This window comes from Anopheles darlingi, chromosome X (assembly GCF_943734745.1).
Source record: "Anopheles darlingi chromosome X, idAnoDarlMG_H_01, whole genome shotgun sequence".
Taxonomy (NCBI): domain Eukaryota; kingdom Metazoa; phylum Arthropoda; class Insecta; order Diptera; family Culicidae; genus Anopheles; species Anopheles darlingi.
This window is the reverse complement of record NC_064873.1, coordinates 2,320,821-2,343,507: the sequence shown is the minus strand read 5'-3', so window position 1 is coordinate 2,343,507 and position 22,687 is coordinate 2,320,821. Positions and strand designations below refer to the sequence as shown.

The 22,687-nt window shown below is 52.3% G+C and overlaps 1 protein-coding gene across 1 annotated transcript; it reads left to right on the top strand.

Moving 5' to 3' along the window:
- Positions 1–2,719: 2,719 nt before the first annotated feature.
- LOC125955327 (uncharacterized) lies at positions 2,720–20,500 on the top strand. The gene is made up of 9 exons (XM_049686487.1): positions 2,720–2,843; positions 7,693–7,932; positions 12,501–12,713; positions 12,799–13,440; positions 13,511–13,690; positions 13,767–14,672; positions 14,856–15,522; positions 19,899–20,144; positions 20,251–20,500. The coding sequence occupies exons 1-9, from the start codon at positions 2,720–2,722 to the stop codon at positions 20,471–20,473; spliced, it is 3,441 nt and encodes a 1,146-aa protein (XP_049542444.1). The 3' UTR covers positions 20,474–20,500.
- Positions 20,501–22,687: the final 2,187 nt, after the last annotated feature.

Below are 22,687 nucleotides of genomic sequence, written 5' to 3'. Positions count from 1 at the left end.
ACGATGACGCCCACCCCGACCGGACCGGACGTGCGGACCGGAGAATTGCGCGTTGGCGTGAGAGAGAGAGAGAGAGAGAGAGAGAGAGAGAGAGAGAGAGAGAGAGAGAGAGAGCGAGAGAGAGAGAGAGAGAAATCAAGGCGAAGGAGGATGAAGGAACTAAAGGGAGGATATGTGAAATCGAAGTGGGCGAACCCGGAAGGCCGTAACGCCCGGAGGGGGGGAAGGTGACCACAATTCGACCGATCATCATCATCATCATCACCACCCCCTCCCCCTCTCGACGAATTGACAATTGACGCCGGCGTCATGATGATGAGCTCATCATGAGCTCTTAGTTCAATAGCCCTGCCGTTAACTACCGAACACACTTTCGGATATCCGTTTCGGGGTCACATAAACACCAACACCACCACCAGCGCTAGTTGGTGACAGGAAAGGATCGGTTGGAATAAGGGAAAAGCGCAGCAGAAGGATGCAACAATTGGCGCAGGCCAAGCGATTAGTCTGTCCACCAAACGGGATATCTGCTTGCGTACTTGTGTGGGTGTGTGTGTTTTTTTTTACGGTACAGTAATCATAACAATCATGGCTAGCCACACTCACAGCAGCCAGAACAACAAGGAAAACAAAACAACACAACAACAGCAGCAGCCCAAAAAGCCAGAAACGCACTCCAAGCGCTTAAGTCAAGTCAAGTGTTGTGCGCCATGAGCGAGATATCCACAGCACGAGAAGATGCAGATCACAGCTCACTAACAGTCTCTCTCGCTCTCGCTCTCGCTCTCTCTCTTGCTCATTTCTCACCACGCAAGCACCAGCTCGCAGACTCACCTGCTGCTGCTGCTGCTGATGGATCATTCCCCGTGTAACGGGGGTTATCGGGATAGCCGGTTGTGTCCGTCTGAGCTCCGTTTCAGGTTCGTTCATTTTCTCTCCTTGTCTCTCTCTCTCTCGTTCACTCCATTTCACGCCGTCTTATTAATAATGTGTTTCTTTCGCATATTACTACACGCCGTTCCTCCCCTTCCTCCTTGAAGCTCCCGCGAGTGAGAAGAAAGTCTTCTCGCTTGCCCCCTTTATTGGCTTCGTCGTCGTCGTCGTCGTCGTTGTTGGTCGTCGTCGTGTGGCTCGTTGGCTGGGGCCGAAGTCGAAGAGGAAAGGAGAACGGCCGCGCGCGCGTACGTGGCGAAAGGTATTCGTGCCGCGAAGGAAGCAAAAGGTAAAGGCATCCACCTGGGCAGCGGCAGAAGGAAGGAAGGAGAAGGAAGCCCAAGCGAAAGAAAGTGGCCTCGCGGTCGCGGGCACACTACTACGGTATGCCAGCCAGCCAGCCAGCAGGTGGGGTGTGTGTGTGGTGGCACCGGTGGAACGCGATCGGAAGCGTGGCGATCCCCTCTTGGCGAGAGGGAACCTGGCAGGCAGGCCGGCAGGCCGGCGAGAGAACGAGAAAGAGTGCGAAAGAGAAAGCGGTGCCGAAGCGGTGGAGCAGCAGGCAGTAGGCAAGATAGCAGATGGCATGGAGCGGGGGCTCCGCTTGGAAAGAGGAAATGGAAAAGAAATAACGTGAAACGCGGTGGGAGAAAGGGAGGCTGAGAGAAGCCTCCTCAACCCAAAGCAACAGCAGCAGCAGCAACAACAACGAGCAGCAGTGGCAGCAAGGAAACAGGTACGCTGTACGGTGTGGTACCGAGCCGGGCTCAGAAAACTCGTAACAGCGGCCGCAGCAAGACGTGTATCGACGGTTCCGGACGCAGGAGCCAGGCAGCACTAGAGAGAGAGACACTGTTGTGTAGCCGATCGTCGTGACCATTAACCGAACATCATATACACACACACACCCGGTGACTTGTGCGGGAAAGGTTAGAGAGAGCGGCACCAAAGACACAAGAGGCGCATTAACAGGAAGCACCAGAAGCTTCCTCGTGCAGAAGCTTGGCAGTGGGCAAGGCAAGAGGGCAGGGTTCTAGTAGTAAGTGTTCCGTTGCGTTGTCTGCCCTGCCTGCCACCCCGAACAAGCGTGAACCGGGGTCACTGGTAGTCCCGGTGGTGGTGAAAGCCAATAAGGAGAAAGTGTCCCACCTTAAGAAGGGGAAAAAAACAAACAACGCGGGTCGACAGAGAGCCGCAGCGTTTTGTGTGTGTGTATGCATTAAACGCCAATTCCAGGTGCCTTCAGTCAACGACGCAACGACGCAACGTGCTCAACTGTCAAGCCAAAGAGTGCTCGTGTACGGGACACACATACACACACGCGCGCACGCAGGGAAGGAAAGGAGAATGCGCAAGGATCGTGGCCGAATGTGCTGCTCCCGTTCGCGTAGTTCGACACAGTAAGTGAACGTGCAAAACTGACTGGCGTGTGCCTGTCGTACCAGTTGTGCCTAGTGCCTGCTAGTGTTCCCTAGCGAGAGTAGTGCTCCATTTGGGTTGCTTACACCTCCGTGCGTGTGGCTTGTACACACACTGTGTCTGTGGAAAGGTCTGTGAAAACAATATCGCTCGGTGGTAAGGTTTCTCGTAGGACGTCTGCAGCTCCCCGCAACAACCAACCTGTAGGAGTGAGGGGCAGGAGAGAGAGAGAGCAGGAGTCCCGTCCGGATTTTGTCCAACTCCATCAACCCAAACTTTCAAGCCAGTGGTCACAGGCAAGTCTCGTTCCTTTGCCGCGTTCGTACAAAGGAGCTTCGACAACACCGCCCACCGATTCCGGACAGCGATGGCGGAGCGGCGTGCGACAAGTGCGCGCAACGTCCGCCCTAGGGCGCAACTAAGGCTACACCTGCTACTACTACTACTGCTCGGTCTGACCATCGGTGGTATCACGGCGACATCCACGGAAGGTGAGTACTCCCGGGGTGAACTTCTGCAAAAACGCCGGAACTATCCAGCGGAACTGATCATCTTCGGCGTTGCCTAACATAACGTCAGGAGCATAAACTACTCGTATGCCTCGTAGGTCGAGTACTACCCGCTCTAGGTCAAGTAGTTCACACAGCTCTCTCCCAGGTTCTGAGTTCCAGCGCGCCCTGGATATCGAAGGCGAAAACCGGATCTATTGCCGGTACCTTGATCCGGTATTCCCTTGGTACCCATCCTGCATCCTGCAGGAGTCCACCGGTTCCGCCGTTTTCCCTTTCTCTCTCTCTCTCTTCCCGAATTCCCACAACTTCCAATCTTCACAACTCCTCCTGGACAGCTCACCTGAACCTCGCGGCGAATTCGCGCAAGAGAACAGGACTACCTTCTGGCATCTCACGGGATCATGCCAACTGTATCGTATCGCGCGCGCGCGCGCGCTCGTACGCCACGGCACGTTTTGCTTCGGCGCGAAATTAGGACACAGCACAGAAAGGCAAGTGCACAGCTGTGGTAGCGCTGTGGCAGAGTCGCTCGCTCGCTGCTGCTGCTGCTGCGCTACCGAACCGAATCGGGAGCAAACGGGAATTACAGCTAACGATAATGCTGTTTACGCTGATCGCTTGCTCGATGCCCACTGCCGGTGATGGCGATGATGATGATGATGATGATGATTATGACTAGAGGCAAGTCAGGTGGGGGGGGGGGGGGCTGATGCACCGTAACGTCATTTGTTGTTTTGTTGTGGCTTTTTTTTTGCACAATGCACACAGGAAGAACCGCCAGCAGGAAAGGCAGGACAACAATTAGCAGTCGCCGCAGGACCGCAGGAACACGAAAAACTGATGTAATGAGCTAGTCGAAGAGGAGAAGCAATAGCGCACCATCACCACACCTTGCGCCCTGCGCATTCACCTTCAAAGCACGCTGTCGCAGTCGCTTCCCCCCCCGGGAACTGACCACTGACCGAGAAGCTAACACACCGTTGTACTGGGTGCTGCTGGTACTGGGGGAGCCGTGCAAAGGGGGTTTTGCTCTGCCGACCGAGACCGATAATGTAATTACCGCTGGAGCCGCTTTCTGTGTGTGTGTGTGTGTGTGTGTACGTATGCCCATCTGTCAAGCTGTGACGCCGTTGGCTTCTTGTAAACTCCACATCTTCTTCGGGGGAAATGAGGGAACGATTCGGACCCCGAAACCTGAACCGGTACAACGCTCGTCTCGCAACCCCCTCCCGGGGGTCCATCGTAAACCATCTGTGCAGCCGAATCGACCGAATGTTACGGACTGATGACGTCACTCCGAAGCGATACTGTACTGTTTGGAGTGGAGCCGATCTCGATCTCGATCTCGATCGATCGATCGATCGATCAAAAAAAAAACATGTCACCGAACGACGAACCGGACTACTGGACTGCGGGATTCCTCGCCTTTCGCGGTCGCCATTGCCGCCCCCCCTTCTCCGTGCGTGCGTCCGTTTGCGTGCGCAAATGCAAATTCTGCCTTTTTCTTTCGGCGCGATGCGGCACCTGAACACCTGAAGCGCGCCTGGCATGGAGAAAGTCCCCCCCCTGGTTCCGGGGCCACCGGTGGGAGATTCTGGGAGCTGCTTCGCCCCTTCTCCCTATTTTCTTTTCGCCTTCTACTGCGTCTGCTGAGAAAAATTCCGAAACCTCCGTTAGCTGGCGGTGGTCCCGCAAAGACGCATGCAGAGAGAGAGAGAGAGAGAAAGAGAGAGAGAGAGAGAGAGAGAGAGAGAGAGAGAGCGAAAGAGTGCAGAAGGAAGAGGATAAGGAAACCGGGCGAGACAACAAACAAAGAGGTCGTGGGGTTGGGTTGGGGTGGGTTTTTGAGGGACTAATGTGTAGAGAGAGAGAGCATGATGGAGGTGGAACACAATGACCGACCTCAACCTAGTCAAGCCCAATGCGACCGCAAGTTGTCATACCCCCCCCCCACCCCCTTCATGACCCCTCCCCCCCTCCCTCCCTCCCTCCCTCCCTACTGGCTACACTCTCGCTTTCAGCGACCGCGGGACCCAACACAAGACGGCGAACGACGACGACGACGACGACGACGCGCCATGACTTTTACCCTTGGCTATACCATCGGTGGTACCCTTTCCCTCCTCCCCCTCCCCCCAAACTGTCATCTTCATTCGACATCTTTCTCCGCGGGGGATGGGGGTGGGGGTGGTCGCACCGATGCTCACATTCCGAGGCGCTGGGCTTTCATGTAGAAGCCTAGACCTTTGCTGTGTTTTCACTCACTTTCCATTGTTGCCATTGTTCCATCGCACCGCGAATGGAAAGAGGGGGGGGGGGAGACCCCAAACAGTTCAACGGCATTGCCGGCTTTCAGAGCAGACGACACGACGAAGTCGTCTTTTCTCCGCTCGCTGGCCTTTTAGGTCTCTGTCCGGTGACCCATGCTTTCTCGTCAACTCGTCATGATACCCTACGTTTTGGAAAGTGAAGAAGTCCGCAAAGACTCCGCATCCAAATTTGCTTCTTCCAGCAGCAGCAGCAGCAGCAGCAGCAGCAGCAGCAGCAGCAGCAGCAGGAGACGCATTAGCTACTACTTTCTTAACCCTTAACGCGTGACGTCACGGTTTCCAATATAAGAACCATTTCAAGGAGACCACAGACCTCTTGACGCTCTCCTGGAGTCCTGGAGTGGTTCCAGCAACGAGCCTCGAGATTCGACTCGACTCGACATTCGAAGCTTCGAAGCAACGAAGCTCCCGTACGCAGTACGCTCGCTCGCAGGAGGAGACCATCCACCATTCCTATATATGTGTATGTGGTCCGCGATAAGGTAGAACCGGTTATCCGGGTGGTCCGGATTCATTCGTCCCAGCTTCAATCGCATCTTCGCATCACTCGGTCGGTCAGTCGGTCGACACACGAAACGTGTTTGTTTGTTTGTTTGTGTGTGTGTACGTGTGTGTGTGTGTGTGCTTTTCAAAAACGTGGCAAACAGAGAGGTAGAGCGGTATTAGGGTCAACCAGTACGTCCTCCAGGAAATCGCCGTTACTTTCTCTCCTGCCTTCTCTCTCTCTTTCTCTCTCTTTCTCTCTCTCTCCCCCCTCGAATTCCGGTTCAGGGTGCGGTATTATCGCGCTGGTATTTGGAATCCGGCTAGTGCGGCTGTGCCCCACACACACACACTCACTGCCGCTACTCAGAGAGGATGACTGAACATGCTGGATGAGGATCTTCACTCGGCTTCTCCCGGGGGCCGCGTTGCGTGCGTTGTCACCGACGATCGGCATGCGCTGGATGGATTTGATTGGCTTCTTCTACACACCTGCGTGTGCGTGTGTCTGTGTGCGACGATCTGGTTTTGAAGAGCTCGTTGGGGAGGAGGGGGAGCCTTTGCCTATTACCCTTATTTGATAGGCCTTAAGGGGGGTCTTCGGTATTTTATTTTAATTCTTCGCATTTACTTTTTACAATTTTTTATGAGTGCTTATCCTTTCAAGAGTATTGTGTAAAATTTTGGGATCAATCGAAGCAAAACTGACAAAGATATGAATTTTTGAAAATCCGCCTTTCATACAAGGCTCAAAGCAACTCGCGACTTTGAATCGCGTTTTCCCAAAAACCAACGTTTTCAAAGACGGTGCCCATCGTAGCATAAAAACTACTTGACCGATCGATTTGAAATTTTGAACATATAATCTTTACACTATTTGCCAGGTAGCCCCGTCGAGTTTTTGTTAAAATTGTTGATACTTTTTTTTAAATAATTTTTTGAATTATGTAAAGCTCGTTTTTTGAAGCAACATTGAAAAAAGCATCACTTTTTTCAACTTTGAAAATCTGCCAAAAATCGAAAAATGGGAAATTCAACAAAAACTCAACGGGGCTATCTGGATAAACTTATAATCTAATAAAAGAATATTCATTTGTATATTTCTGATAACCCAGCACGTGGTTACGATGGGCACCGCAAAAAGTACATTTTTGCAAACTTGCCTTTCTAGATTGGATGCCATGACCGTAGTTTTGAACAAATCTCCCCCAAAATAGAACCAATTATTCTTGAAAAGTTGTAGTTTAATATGAGATTATTTTGAAACATTGAAGTTGACTGGTTTTTTCACTAAAAATCGTCAAAAATAATCCTGTTTTTGACTCGAAATAACCAAAGCCTCCCCTTAAGATCCCGACCTATAATGCGAGTCCTTCACTCCTGACTCCTGTAGGTAGCTGTGTGGGGTTGGCTTTTTGGGGGTCTGTTGTTGTTCCCACAGTTTTGATCGCAACGGGCGCAACGGGTGCCCGAAACAAAACAAAAAAAAACAAAACAATGGCATGGCAGCCTCCATCCATACGCTCATCCTGTAATCAAACATCACCCTCAATAGGGGCAGCAAAAGCAGCAGCAGCAGCAGCAGCAGCAGGTTGCTTCGCTTCGCAATAACAATTAATCATCGGCCAAGGGGCCGACGGATGGACGGACGAGAGGCGCTGACTAGAGCGCGCTAATGTGCGCCCAATACAAATCCGTATCCGTACACACTCGGGGCTAACTCTAACTGTTTTGCCAGCAGCAGCAGCTGTTGCCTTGCTGTTGCCTTGCTGCTGCTGCTGCTGCTGCTGTTGCTGCTGCTGGAAGCTTCTACAGCCTCGATACCGCACCTGATGATACGTCCGACCCCCGGACCGCTATTAACTCATTATCTGTGTGTGTGTTTTCTGGTTAGAGTGTCTGGTGCGATGTTCTGGGGCCGCGATGATTGCGCACCGCTCTTGCGATTTGGCTCTCTGATTATCGTCATTTTTCATGCTCTTCTTCTTCTTCTTTTTCTCCATTTTCTTCCACAGATACGGAACCGACGGTCGCCAGCCTGGTGGGTGGCCCCCCGGGCTCGGTCGGGCGCGGTTCGGGCAAAACCTGCAAATTCCCGGGCGCCCCGGCCCACGGTAGCGTGGAGTTCACCGATGACGCGCTCGGCGATGGTACGGTCGCGACGTACTACTGCGAGCGCGGATTCGAGCTGCTCGGTCCATCGCGCCGCGTCTGCAACGACGGCCAGTGGATACCGGAGGGCATTCCGTTCTGCGGTAAGTACCCCCTCCCCACTCCGGCCATTTGCCCAGCCTTCGCGCGACTTCCATCCGGGCAGTGAAGCGCGCCACTTTCTCTTCGCCACTCTCGCGGTCGCTGCCATTCGCGCCAGTTCTCCACTACTTGTAAACCCCCGGAACATGTTGCTCCGTTTGCGCCTCGAAGGACTTCAGTACGTGTCGAGCTACCCGATAGACTCCCGGAACATTGTGGGCAGAGCCAACGCGATGAGCGCATGTGTGTCGCGCAAACATGCGCGCCAAGTGACACGCGTCCATCACTGGATACCAACGGTCCAAATTCGGGGACCTTCTCGCCTCTCTCTTCCCACCGGCGGCGGCGGCGGCGGGGCGGCGGACTTTCCTTCGCTTTCACGCGTCACCGTCACCGACTTTCTTTTTTTCTCTACTCCGGTCTCCAAACTCCGGGTTTGGAGTGGAAGCGTGAGGCGAGCGACCTCACGCTTCAGCTCATGGCAATGACTCATGGCAATGACTGTAAACCTTTGATCATTGGTATGTGCCGGACGCATATTCCCTGGGATATATTCCCTGCGGTTCTTTCCCCGTACAAGTTCCGCCTTGTGGACGGAAGTTGCAGGCTTCGCCCTTTCGGGTTTTTTTTTAGAACTTCAAGGATATATCCCCCAATCACCTATAGGACCTATGTTCGATCGTTGTTGCTCCGTTTCTCTCTGTCTGTAGGTCGGTGTCAGGGAAAGATAAGGTTCCATCATCGGTCCTATGTTTCTGGTTATGGGCACTGCCCGTTCTGGTCGGCTGCAGGTGATTTCCGTTCGGTCAGCCACGTTTCAGCTGTGCTCTGATTGCGCATAAGGTGCCAGCACCACCACCACCATCACCACCACCACCAGTTGTAGCCCCCTAACGGTTGTGACAACGGGTAGTGACAACCGGGCACCGGTTTTTGGACGCACTGGAGCATTATATAAAAAAAAGAAGAAAGAAAAAAACACCCCGAGAGCGCAGCCTGGTATTTCGGGCCGTCGCCGCGATCACCACGCGAAGACGGTGCGGTCTCTCTCTCTGGTGGCGCGCTTGGCCGGATGTGTACGTGTCTGTGACGCCCTTTGCGCGGTGAAAGTGGTTATATCGTAGCGCTAATTAGAGCTTTAGCTCGTGAAAGAGAAGGAGATGAAACTGGATCAGTGGCAGTGGCGATGACGAAAGACGACGCAGGAGGAGGATGAGGAGACTGCGAGACTGCTGCGTGACAGTGTCTACGGGAAGGATCTCTCCCGATTGACGATGCGACTGTATAGACTTAAAGCTCCAATGACCAGATGAAATACTACTCCAATGCCGAGCCAATGCCTCTTACTTGAGCGAATGTTTTTGGGGGGATCTCTGGGGCAGGGAACGGGGCAGCTTGGTGTGTTAAGTATATCTTCCGCGCATCCTCGGGAAAACATTAATTGTGAAACCAAAATTGGGTAATGCCCCACTACACACACATACATATATATAAACACACACACCCACCAATGTCCGCTAATCTGCCCCAAAATGGCACGAAACCCCGTTAAGGCCCCTCCCCGGGGGCGGCCACACCGGTACCGCCGGCCACTACCGGCCGGTGCTATTGCTCATCTGCTTCATCCTCGATTGCGCACCTGTCAGAGTCTCCCCTTCCCTTCCCCCCGCCTCCCTCTCACTCCCAGTCATCCAATTCCTACTCATCTTCGGACTGGCTGGCGCTCGTTGCTCCTATTTCCACGACGTTCGCACACGAAGCACCCGGCCTGTGAGACTAATTGCAACACACACACACACGCACACCCCGCACGGAAAGGGCGGAAGGATTGAAGTGAGGGGCAAGGGGGGGGATGCGCTCGCCGCTCGCTGTTCCGTATTTGTTTCGTTTCGATCGATTTCGGGTGTGTGTGTGTATGGAGTGCGATCGAGCGGAATCCCGCCAGCCAGCCAGCCAGCCAGTTACCCCGTTGCACCGTTAAAAAGCACCCCCCCCCAGCACCCTCCTCCCCCCCCCCCGCTACCCCCCTTCTTCTGTATAACTCCAGCGTGCGGACGCGATAACGGAGCCTTCAGCCGAGCGAGATTGCCGACGGCCATATCGTTTTTTTTTTCTTCTCATTCTCTCTCTCTCTCTCTCTCGCTCTCTCTCTCTCTCGCTCTCTCTCTCTCTCTCTCTCTCTCTCTCTCTTTTCCATTTTCTTCTCTGCTCTTCATCGATCGCTCCTACTTTTAACTTTATTATGTTAAGACACCAATTGTTTTCTGTTGTGATGTTCCTTTTATGCTCGGGCGCATAGTTACGCCCTTCCATCGCCCTCCCCCCAATCCCGATCGATAGATCACCGTTAGATGCTCGACGCCGACACGTGCGCTCCCCCCCCCCCCCCCCCCCCCCCCCCCGAGAGATGGCCGCGATGCCACGATCGTTATTGATTTCAACACCTTCCGCACTCCGTCTCGTACACTCTCTACTCTACTCTTTCACACACACACATCGCAGCGCTCTAAATGGGAGGTGTGGTGGTATGGTGTGTTCTACATATCCAACCCATCTAGCTGGTGTGTTGGATTTGGTTTTGGTGGAATGATTGCGATGTGGATATAATTCCCTTTTGGTTTTTGGGCGACTTGAAATTGAAATTGAAATTCCATCATTCCATTCCCCCTGTTCGATGCGCCGTTATAGTGTGTGCGTGTGTGTGCCGTTTCACTGTTAAAGCTTACCGATCGTCAAGTTCCCTTATCACTACAGAGACGGGGTAGAGAAACTCGCTGGCTGGGTGGCTGGGTGGCAGGATGCGGTAAGTCGGCAATTGTGGAATGTGGCAATTGACTGCTGCTGCTGATGATGATGATGATGATTGAGAGCTTCACAACGCCCGCTAGACGCGGGGCGAGTGATTAATGGGCCCACCTGACCACAGGCCCTGACGGATCCTGTGTGCCTTAACGGAAGATCCCGACGGTATCGCGCCCTGAGTATCTTTCTTCGAGCGCCCCACATACTTTCTCCAGGGCTGGTGAAGCTAGCAGCAGCAGCAGCAGCAGTAGCTCTGATCTAATGAAGCTCTGAGCGCCCATAGAGTGTAGCCATAGGTCAACCGCTAGTCCGCAATCGGGCTCTGTTGACCCACATCCAGGTTTTTCGGAGGCGACCTCTTGACACATTGTGCCCCACCATGCCCATTGTGCTGGGGGCCGAATCCTAGGAAGGAACGCTCCACAAACGCTAAACGTAAGCGTTTGGATAGACATTAAGAGGACGATTAGCGGTGTTCCAGTGTTAGGGCGTAGAAAACGGTATTCAGGGCCCAGTTAGTTGGTTCGCTCGGTCGGTCGCACGCTCGCTGATAAATCCGATCGATTGACCCAGCGTGATTACGGACAAAACGGGAAACCTCACGGTGAGATTATCGAAAACCGTAGTTCAGCTCGCGGAGTACCTATATGGCAACGAGCCCTTGGGAGCCGGGGGGCCAAAATACCAGACACCTTTTTATTGGTTTTGGTCCTGGTCCATGCAATTTGCTAATTATCTACCAGGTGTATGCATATGAAACCGCCCTCCGTGTTCTTATAGCTATATCTCATCCAAATGGAACCGTAGAACCGTTCTCAATGTTTCATTTTGTTCGTTCGGCATCTGTTAATCAAAATCGGTGCGCAATAGTTCTAATTTCACACTACAACCAATACTTTCATTGTGTACAAAATGGCAAGTTCCGTCCTTAAAAACTGCAAAATGCCGACATCGATCATTTTCTGCCTCTATTTTCAAAACTAGGCGATAGAATCGCATTAAATGCTTATCGAAGCTTATAGTTAGCATGCTCTTAATGAAACACAATGCAAAGAGTGGTTTTAAAAATTAGTGGTTTAAAAAAGAGTGGTTTTTAAAATGGCGATTTTAATGTAACAAACGAGTATGGCGAGAAACCACCAAAAACGTTAGAAGACACCGAATTGCATACCGTATTGGGCGAAAGGGTTATTAGCGAGCTATACAAGCAACACTCTATCGATTTCGAACCGTAAAAACCGCATAAATCGACCGGAATATCGAAATTGATAAAACAGATCCGATTTTGCTCGATGAAAATGCTTCGCCACACCGTGGAAAACCGGCCAAGAAGACTATACAAGACCTCAATTGGGATCATTTATCGCTTGCGGCTAACTCACCACACTTGGCTCTATAGAATCAACACTCATTTGCATCGTTGGGACAGATACTGGCCGAGCAACGCTTCCATTCTTACAAAAGTTCGAAAAAATCGACCTGTAATTGGTTCGAAACAAAAGATCGACTTTTTTTTTGGCGAGGTATTTGTAAATTGCCTAAAAGATAGGAAAAATGTATAGCTAACTATTGCCATTTCTTTGAACAATAAGAGTTTCTCCATTTTCGCAGAATAAACATTTTTTCTTGATAAAAAAAAAGGCGGTTTCATATGCATACACCTGGTATATGATAACTATTGAAATCATCTCCAGGAATGGGAATCGCACAAACACACACACACAGGAATCACTAGACTTTTCCTCTCTCTCTCTGCTCACCTAAACAGTGCTAAATGTGGCCGCCGGTAAGGCTCCGATGCAGATCTCAACGGAAGGATCCGGTATACCGCAGAAGGCCATCGATGGTTCGACGTCAGCGTTCTTCTCCGCCGACAGCTGCTCGCTGACCAAGCTGGAGCGCGTACCGTGGTGGTACGTGAACCTGCTGGAACCCTATATGGTGCAGTTGGTTCGCCTTGACTTTGGCAAGTCCTGCTGCGGTAAGTAGCAAGCCAGCCCGCATCTCGCATCGTGCCACCGTGCCATTGCTGATTGCTCTTTTAATTTCTCTTCTGCTACCGACAGGTAATGGCACACCAGCGACGATTGTGGTGCGCGTCGGCAACAACCGGCCCGATCTGGGCACGAATCCGATCTGCAACCGGTTCACGGGGACGCTCGAGGAGGGCCAACCCCTGTTTCTACCGTGCAACCCACCGATGCCCGGTGCCTTCGTGTCGGTGCACCTGGAAACGGCCGCACCGAGCCAGCTGTCCATCTGCGAGGCATTCGTCTACACCGATCAGGCCCTACCGATCGAACGGTGCCCAGCGTTCCGCGACCAACCACCCGGTGCATCGGCCTCGTACAACGGCAAGTGTTACATCTTCTACAACCGCCAGCCGGTGACGTTGCGGGATGCACTCGCCTTCTGTCGGGCGCGCGGCGGTACGCTGATCAACGAGAGTAACCCGGCCCTGCAGGGCTTCATCAGCTGGGAGCTGTGGCGGCGGCACCGCAGCGACACCTCGTCCCAGTACTGGATGGGCGCGGTCCGGGACGCACAGGATCGCAACACCTGGAAGTGGATCGGCGGCGAGGAGGTGTCGGTTTCGTTCTGGAATCTGCCCGGCGGCGAGGAGGACTGTGCGCGCTACGATGGGTCCAAGGGTTGGCTCTGGTCCGATACCAACTGCAACACGCAGCTCAACTTCATCTGCCAGCACCGTAAGTCCCGCAGGTCCCCTCCTTCTTCTCCCTCTCACGTCCCCCTTTTTTTTTTGCTGCAACCGAACAGAACCGAAGGCTTGCGGTCGCCCGGAGCAGCCACCCAACTCGACGATGCTGGCACCGAAGGGTTTCGATGTGGGCGCCGTGGTCGAGTACAGCTGCGACGAGGGCCATCTGCTGGTCGGACCCCAGCAGCGCACCTGCCTGGAGACGGGCTTCTACAACGAGTTCCCGCCCGTCTGCCGATGTACGTACGAATATCATCCCCTAGTTTGACTCTGCTGGACTCTCGGTTTCCCATTTTCTGCTTGGTCGCTTTGCAGACATTGAGTGTGGCCTGCCGGCCTCCATACCGCACGGTTACTACGATCTGCTGAACGGTACCGTCGGCTACCTGAGCACGGTGCAGTACCGATGCGCCGACGGTTACGAGATGGTTGGCCGGGCCGTGCTGACCTGCGACATTGATGAGCGCTGGAATGGACCACCGCCACGCTGCGAGCTCATCGAGTGCGATCCGCTACCGACGCTCTTCGCCAACGGCGTTGTCTTCGCACCGAACCAGACGGTCTACGGTGCGGTGGCTGAGGTGCGGTGTAACCGTGACTACGTACCGGATGGTGTGCCAGCGATCCGCTGTACCGCCACCGGCCAGTGGAACCACACGCTACCGGCCTGCATACCAAGAGCAGCATACGGTGACGCTGCAGTCGACGACAGCGATGACGATGGCTTCTACGATCCGACGGTGGTAACGGTCCGACCGGTCGGTCCTCCGAACAGTTCGATCCGGCCACACCAAACCCCAACACCGTCGCGTCCGGGCCGACCACAACCGAACGGTGGTCAACGACGACCGGGCACAGTACGCTATACGCCACCGACTGCTGTTCCTCCAGCCGCTAGCGGTAGCAGCAGCAGCAGCAGCAACAGCAATGGACCGATGACGGCTGCAGCAACAACAACGAGCACAACCACAACGACCACCACCAGTAGCCCAGCCAGTACGGTCGCGTACGTGGTGCCAGTGAGCAGCACAGCAGGTAGCGCCAGCAGCAGCAGCAGCAGCAGCAGTACGACCGAATCGTCCATCTTCAGCATCGAGATCGATGACGGTACGGATGACGATCTGAGTGCTGTCGACCACAGCAAGTACCCGCTGTACTATGGCCAGCGGCATCCTTCCGACACCTTCCACTATAAATACCACCAACACGACGACATCAACGGTGACAACGACGACCAGGACAACGACGACCAGGACAACGACGATGACGACGACGACGACGACCAGAACGCTGACGCGCACGGCGACAGCGCGAACGACAACCTACTGACCTTTGACGATGACTTTGACAGCCTCGAGGGCTACTTCATCGGCACTAACGAAGACTACTCTCTTCCACCTCCAGAAGTGCGACCGGGTGGCGTTGGCGGTGCCGTGGTGCTGCGGGAGGATGGCCCATCGGTCCGTCCACACGGTGGCCACTATCGGCCCTCGGTGGTGCCACCACCATCGGTGGTAGTGCTACCGAACGGTAGCGCCGGTGCCGTCAGTGTAGCGCCGGCCAAACCGCCGTCGGCCAAACCGCCTCAGCAACCTTCACCACCGGCCAGGCCAGTGTCGGGGCGCCCGCAGGCACCACCACTAACGCGACGCCCACCGACGAACCCGGTTACGGCGGCACCGGCACCGACGACGGTGCGCGGGCGCGTGCACGAGCAGGACATACTGCTATCGCAGCACCCGCAGGACAATGAGATCGCCGGTAGCGTCAACATCCGGCAGGACCAATCGCCCAAGGTGAACGTACCGTTCGCCGTCGACAACGTCAACACCGGCCCGGTCGACGGTCCAGTGGACGGTGGCAGCGGTGGGCAACGGGGTGCGGGCGGCGGTGCCATCGACATCGGCGGTACTGCCAGTGGCGGTACCAACCTGGCTGGCGCGACCGCCGGTGACCGGAAGGAGTCGAAGAACGCGAAGCTCAACCTGGGCGCGATCGTGGCGCTCGGGGCGTTCGGTGGTTTCGTCTTTCTCGCAGCCGTCATCACCACGATCGTGATCGTGGTCCGAAGGTGATTACCGCTACCCACGCCATCCCCATTAGCCGTCCCCCCTTTTTCGTTCCCTCTTTTCAATACCACAACCTCCCATCCCTCACCTTCTCGATCAAAAAACACACACGCCCCGCACACTACTAACACCAAGCTATCCGCTGCTTTCCAATGCACTCTTTTCCCGCCAAACAACCGCTCCCCTCTTCCCCTCTCTCACTCTCACACACACACACACACACACACACTTCTCTTGCCTTCCAGCCATCACACACAATCCCCCCCCCGAACCGTCTAGCTGCCACCAGTGTCTAATCGAGACCACGCGTCACAGTGCACGTCCATCACACACACACACACACACAGACAGACACACACGCCATCACCATCTCCGAGCACCATTTCTTCTGGTGCACACGCTTGATGCCCCACACACCTACACTGGCCTAATACATCCCGATCAATCTATCCAACGATAGCCTTGACGTGATAGCATGATCTCTAAGATCTCACCTCTAGTAGTAGGAAGGCTTATGGCTTCCCAGGCTGCCCGCTCTCTGTCTTGTGAATGTGCTTTACTGCTTGTCTAACTGCACCATACCATTTGCCTGCTGCTGCTTCACCTCACCGAGGTGCGCGCGTGAAAGTGTCCTTTTTATATCTCTAACGAATCCATAACTCATTGTCATTTGTTTGTTTCTTCTCTCCCTCTCTTCATCCATCCATTCCCCCAACACCGTTGTGTTCGGGTGTTCTGACCCCAAACATCGCCCTCCCCAAAACATACCACCACTTACTCACACACACACACGCACACCAACTTTCTGCCGTTCCTGAACATCAACGTTCCTGCAGAATGAATACAATTTACACGACGGCGAGAGCACACAAGAAGAACACCTTCTCCTACTCGTAAGCGGCCCCCCCCCCCCCGTGGTGGTAGGAGAAGGAGAGGTTAGCCACAACCGCGCCTCAGACACCATGACAGGTGTCAGGCGTCCCTTGACATTAGTAGCCCCCCCCCCCCTCCCTCTCTTCTTCTTTTTGGCAGTTATCATCGTTATCATTATATAAAGGCAGGTGGACGAACGCAGGATGAAGAGTGGTTTATTTATTGTTATTTATCAATTTGCGTGTAAGAACAAAGCAGGCGCAGCACCAGCAGCCGGTGTAGCCGGCGCTTCCAAGGCATTTCATTTAGCACACATAGACACATTTACAACGAGAGCGACAGTATTCAGTTGGTTGCCAGATTGCCACGGGCCAGATTGCTCCAATCGTAGAGAGATAAAGATAGGAAGAAGAAAAAACAATAAGAGAGGCAACGCAGTCATCAACGCCACTTCCCCATTTGCCAGCATTGCATTACGCTCCACAAATCGGTGTCCAAGTCCTCCCACAGTTCCAAGGGGCGGTACGCTAGGTGGTTCGGCAGGAATTTGGAAAGCGCCGGTGATGGTGGTTGTGCTTTGCTGTGAGTTTGTGTGGTGCAGATCTCGATTGCTCTCTCGCTCTCTCTCTTTCTCTTTCTCTCTCTCTCTCTCTCTTTCTTTTCCGTCTCCTTCTCATCTCCATCCCCTTACAACCACCACCCCAACCAAACATCTTCCTTACATTAACACCAAGTACTTCGACCTGGTGTACAAATGTGGCACCAACGTTGGACCAGCGTTCATCTGTGACATCTGGCGCGTGTCTTTGGTGGAGCACATACAACGCGATAACACGAACACGTCCGGCCATACCATGCCATAGCTCCAGACCATACAGCGCGATCGAGCAATCGGAAAAAATTAGTTCATTAATAGTAGCTACTGTCCCATCATCCGTGGGCCTCCGGATCTTGGCTACCATACCATAACTATGCCCAGAAGTCTCAATTTGTATTACTACCACTCCTATTACTACTACTACTTCTACTACCACTACTTCTACTACCACTACTACTACTACCACTACCGTCACCACCACTGCATCGACTGTTGCTGCTGGTACTTCTGGCCCAATGTAGCCCAGTTGGCCAACCCAATCCACGAATACATCGTCATACTACAACGACTGGTTTGGCAGCTGGAACACTCACATCGTTACACCGTACACTAACGCCTAATAGGAAGCTAGTAGCCGGAGTTCGCCGATTGTGGAAGTAGTAAACCGTGCGACTGATCGACACGCAACAAACGCGCCCAAAACGCAAATACGCGAACGCAATGCGAGGCGGCGGTCAGCAGCAGCAGCAGCAATATACACCACTCCCGGGGGGAATGGCGCGCCCAAAGCCAAAGAAAAGCGCAAAAAAGCGAACCACCAAAAATCGAAACAAACGTTATCCCGTTAACTACTCTACAATCACTAACGTTCTACATCCCAAAACCATCAAACATACCACAAGAAAAATCAAAAGAAACCAAAAAAAAACAAAACTACCAACCAGTCCCACAAAAACACAAATGTAAGGAGCTCATTTATTTGCCATTTTTTTTGTTTGTTTGTTTTGCATTCCCCTTTCTCTAACGCTGTTTTTGGTTCACTATCTTTCGCTTTTCCATTGCCTTTCTCTCTCTCTTTCTCTCTCTCTCTCTCTCTCTCTCTCTCTTTCTCTCTCTCTCTCTTCCTTCCTCCCTCCCTCGCCCTCTCCAAAAGACCTATTTAGCTGCTGCGTTTAATTGCTTTGCTATTTTTTCCTCCTTTCCCATTTCGTTGTAATATGTGTTGCCCCTTGTCCAGATTATAAGCATCGATGCCAATATTCGGTGATAATTTCTATTTTCTAGCGTTCCCACCATAAGATTCTATGGCTAGAAATTGACGAAAGCATAGGGAGAGAGCTGACTGTTCCTCTGTTTTGCAAATTGATTGCTCTATCGTTTGGAAAAGAGTAAACTGTTAAACATCTTTTAAAATAAGCACTTAAAGGACATGGAAGGGTTGAATTGAAGCAACTGCTCTTACCATTTTATCATTTAAAGTGTTGATGAACAAACGTGATGATAATTCCGATATTATTCCATTTTTATTAGCATACATTAGCTAAGAAAATCGGGATCAGCAACCCGTACCAGTTGAAAACCGTAAGAAAAAGTGACAGCTCTATCTGTAGACATTTTTCTAAGGCTACGGCTACATTTTCTCGCGCATAGATTGTAGTCTGGACCGAAGGGGTTTCACCGATCGACTCTCTTCCGTGACTCTTTTGGTCGCTCCATGCCTGCAAACCGCCTAACCATCCCTCGTTTTGCTTTCTAGTAATCCCAATATTTCTTCCATCCTTACTACTACCGTCACTTTCTTAACAATAACATCATCTCCTCACCACCTCCCCGCTTTTACCTGGTACCTTTACTGGCAGCACTACCACCACTAGCACCACCATCACCAGCCGTGATCACCACAAAGCCGACGGAGCAGGTCAAGGCAGCATAACCACTGCGGCACAATCATCACGACCATCACCACGTCTTCCCACTTTGCTTCACCACCTGGGCATATGATGATGATTAGGGTTCTTGCTGTCACCTACGTTACGCTAGTATTTGGGGTAAATGAGTTTGAGCGATCCGCACAATCCGAGGATGCCAAAGATGGTTGTTTATTGTGCACAACCAAAAGAGAGAGAGGGAGAGAGACTGAGAGAGAGGGAGAGAGACTGAGAGAGAGAGAGATAGAGCATATATCCTCGTAATGGTGCATCTGGACAAGATTTGTAATCATTATTGGCTAGCGAGCGCGGCGCGAGTGTAAAGAGCACTGCAAGGAGTCAGTTCTTTTCTTGTGTGTATGTGTGTATGTGTGTGTGTGTGTTTCTCGGTAGATGGGCTAAATCAAGTATCCCAATTCGTGGCATTTCTTTCTAGTACCTCTCCCCCAACCCCCGCCCTCCCCCCCTCTTCTCGCCTTATTACTATTATTTATAGAATACTCTGGTGGAAACATCTGCTTCTGGGCTGCAGCAGCTTCAGCTCGTTCACGCTCCTATGTCTGCTTCCTCCCTCTCGGTTTGTTGGCGGTTTGCGGTGGTTTTGTTTTTTTTCGGAGAGCACCCTGTCATCCACTCCACGCGCCCTCCATTCCCCTTCGTACCTCGCTCCTTCTTCTTTCCCTATAATTCTGATACTGCTATCGCTACTACTACTACTACTATTTCTACTATGACTACTGGTCTTCCGGTGGCTTCCGTCGGAGAGTCATTCACTTGCTATCGATCCTCCCATTTGCTCGAACCCACCAACACGAACACCCACGAACCGTTGCAACCGCGTTATCTCCCTGCACGCTCGATATCCAATTCAATCCAGTTCGAATCGATCGAAAACACACCAAAGCTAACGTCAAACCGTTTTGTTTTTCGCTCCCTTTTCTCTCTCTCTCTCTGTCTCTCTCTGTCTCCGGATTGTCAGAAACCGGACAACGAACCAGCACTACCGGCACCGGGCCTCCCCCGACTGCAACACCGTCGCGTCGTTTTCCAGCTCAAGCTCCGAGTCACGGAACGGGCTGAACCGCTACTACCGGCAGGCGTGGGAGAACCTGCACGAGTCCGCATCGAAGAGCCACCACAGCGGACACTCCGGGTTGAAGCGCAAGGAGACGATGGACGCTCCGGTGAACCGGTCGCGATCGCGCGAAAACCTCGACGTTAGCCGGTCGCGCGATCTGGACAGGTAAGGATTGCGGCCAAGAGAGCGAGAGAGCGAGAGAGAGAGAGATCATCACCACTGACCACGCGGCATTTTTGGGGGTTCTTTGCAGGTCGCGGGAAAACCTGTCGGCGGCGCGCAGCCGCGATTACGGCCGGGACAGCATGGCGATGCGCGACGGTTCCGAGATGGTCGTGTCGGACGTATGCGTGAAGGGCGAGAAGAAACGGCACCATCACCATCACCACAAGAGCAGTCACCAGCAGCGCGGCGATTTCCGCGAACCCAACATCATGGGTAGCGGCAATGGACGGCGCGAGCACTGTCACTATTGACACCGCAAAGTGATCATCACCGTGCGGTTGGGCGACGTGGCGGATGAACAGGCTGCCGGTGTCTGGAACGCTGCATGACTGCAGCGAGCGGGAGCAGCGAGCAGCCTAGCGACAGCACATTACATGAACCTCTCCCCCCCCCCCCCCCCTTCCTCTCCCCACCCTACCGACCCGCGACCGGAGGACCAAACTAATGTCGGTGGGTCGGTGGAGCCTTTTTTGTGAATATCTTTACATAGCATCTCTGTTGCAATACTCTGGGCAGCAATACTTTTCCCCTTCTCCCCTTCGCCAAAACCATAAAACCCATCCCCAAAAACCAAGGGGATCATATTATCCCACCCCCTCCCCCTCTCGGCTCCCCCTTAACCACCAGAGCCCCCATCCGTCGAGAATGGGCAACACAAGCAATGCGAAGCAATTCAGTGGCAATATGATGTTCTAGTTCTACCTTTACTTTTAGCGCTGTTTAGTGGATATTTTTGCGGAGGGGAAAGAAGCAGCAGAACAGAGAGAGAGAGAGAGAGAGAGAGAGAGAGAGAGAGAGAGAGAGAGTGGTGCGTTGGGCAGCGATGACCCACTGACAAGATACAATCTCTGCCGATCACAACACAGCAGCGGCCGGCCAGCGCCTGGCATGATTGGCGACCGTTTGCCGTTGCGTTTATTAAGTTTTTTTTTTTATTTTTTTTCGAAGGAGAACATGGAAGTTTTTTGTTTTGTTTTGCTTGTTGTTGCGATCGCGCCAACGGGTTGCGCTTAGTTAGTGTTCACTGTCCACTGTCCACTGTCCACCACCACCACCACAGTTTGGAAACCAGAGGCAGTCGAATTAGTCGTAATGGTTAGCTAGTAGAGCAGCCAGATCGGTAGCATTAAGCGGTAGCGAAACATCGCATCGTAACTAATATTATTATTACTATATTATTATTATTATTAATATTACTATTATTCTATTATTATTATTATTATTGCAATTATTAATCGATTATTGGTTATCTTTTATTGATTAATGAATTGAATCATTGCTGTCCTGCGAGGTAACGCAGGAATGTACTTGTTACAGTGTTTAGTGTATAGTAAAACGGGAGTAGTTGTGGAAGGTGGGGGAAGGAGGAGTTAATGATGAAACATCAAGTGGGGGTAGCAGACGCGTAGTAGCGCATTAATATGGAGCAGGGAACTAGACAACGGGGCGGGGTAAATAGGGTTACTGTACACACATATGAGCTGCGTTTTTTTTTTTGTTTTCGTGACGGATCAACTATCCGCACCGCTACTATTGCCGCTTAGCTGCATCCCACGTGCTCTGCGCGAGACAAGCGCATCAAACAATCCTCAGGAGAGAGCAGGTACTGTCTTAGCGGCCTTATTCTACGTTTATCTCTCGGGTAGGGTTTGAAACGGTTCTAGATCCAGGGTCTGCGCACACTACAAAAACAAAAAGAAACGCAACACATACACCACAGATCCCGGCACCGCCGGCGAATTGTTCATAACGTAAATAAAACTGCATGAAACTACGTCCAAAACTATAAACGCTTAGTGTGCGCATTGTTATATTTGTCCAATTATCTAAAAGTCCAAGTGCTCGCTCCGAGTTTTTCCTTTCTGATGTAATGTTCATGTCTGATGTTACAAACATCAAAAGGCATTACAAAAGTTGTTTATTATTTTTTTTTTGCGCAGAAATCAATAGTTTGCATGAATGCATGAAAAGAGCAAATTTCTCGCGCCAATTCGATTTTCCATCACGTAGGCCGCGAGCAACCGCCATACTCGAAAATCGAAAACATGAAAAAAAAAAAACGAAAGCTGAAGACAAAAGGGACACGCGTTCATCGTCCATGCTCCAGCCGGCTAGAGGCGTTACAGCGCAAGAAAAATTTCTAGACGCCGAAACAGAACAATCAGAACCGGGTGATCGACCGTTGGTCGTCGCGACAGTACAAAAGAATCGAACGCTAGGCGAGCGAGATTCCAGACTCGGTGCATGTGCGAGAACAGTTGCGATTTGGAAGCTGAAGCGATCTGGTGTGTGCTCCTGATTACAATTTTGCGAAGCAGGTATGGTTTATTCCTTGTAACATATTTAGTAAGGGGCTGCCAACGTTCAAGTGTGAGAGTGTACACGTGTTTGTTAATCGCACGCGGATGCTCGCGATTGGTTTCGAGTTGCAATGGAGAACACTGTTTACGCGCTAAAAACACGCG

What these genes read in the sequence shown, in the direction of transcription:
- LOC125955327 (XM_049686487.1), top strand. Translation starts at nt 2,720, where the DNA reads ATGGCGGAGCGGCGTGCGACAAGTGCGCGCAACGTCCGCCCTAGGGCG. An exon ending in GTTCCCGCCCGTCTGCCGAT is followed by an intron (nt 13,691 to 13,766) that starts GTACGTACGAAT and finishes GTCGCTTTGCAG; the next exon opens with ACATTGAGTGTGGCCTGCCG. An exon ending in ATCGTGATCGTGGTCCGAAG is followed by an intron (nt 15,523 to 19,898) that starts GTGATTACCGCT and finishes CCGGATTGTCAG; the next exon opens with AAACCGGACAACGAACCAGC.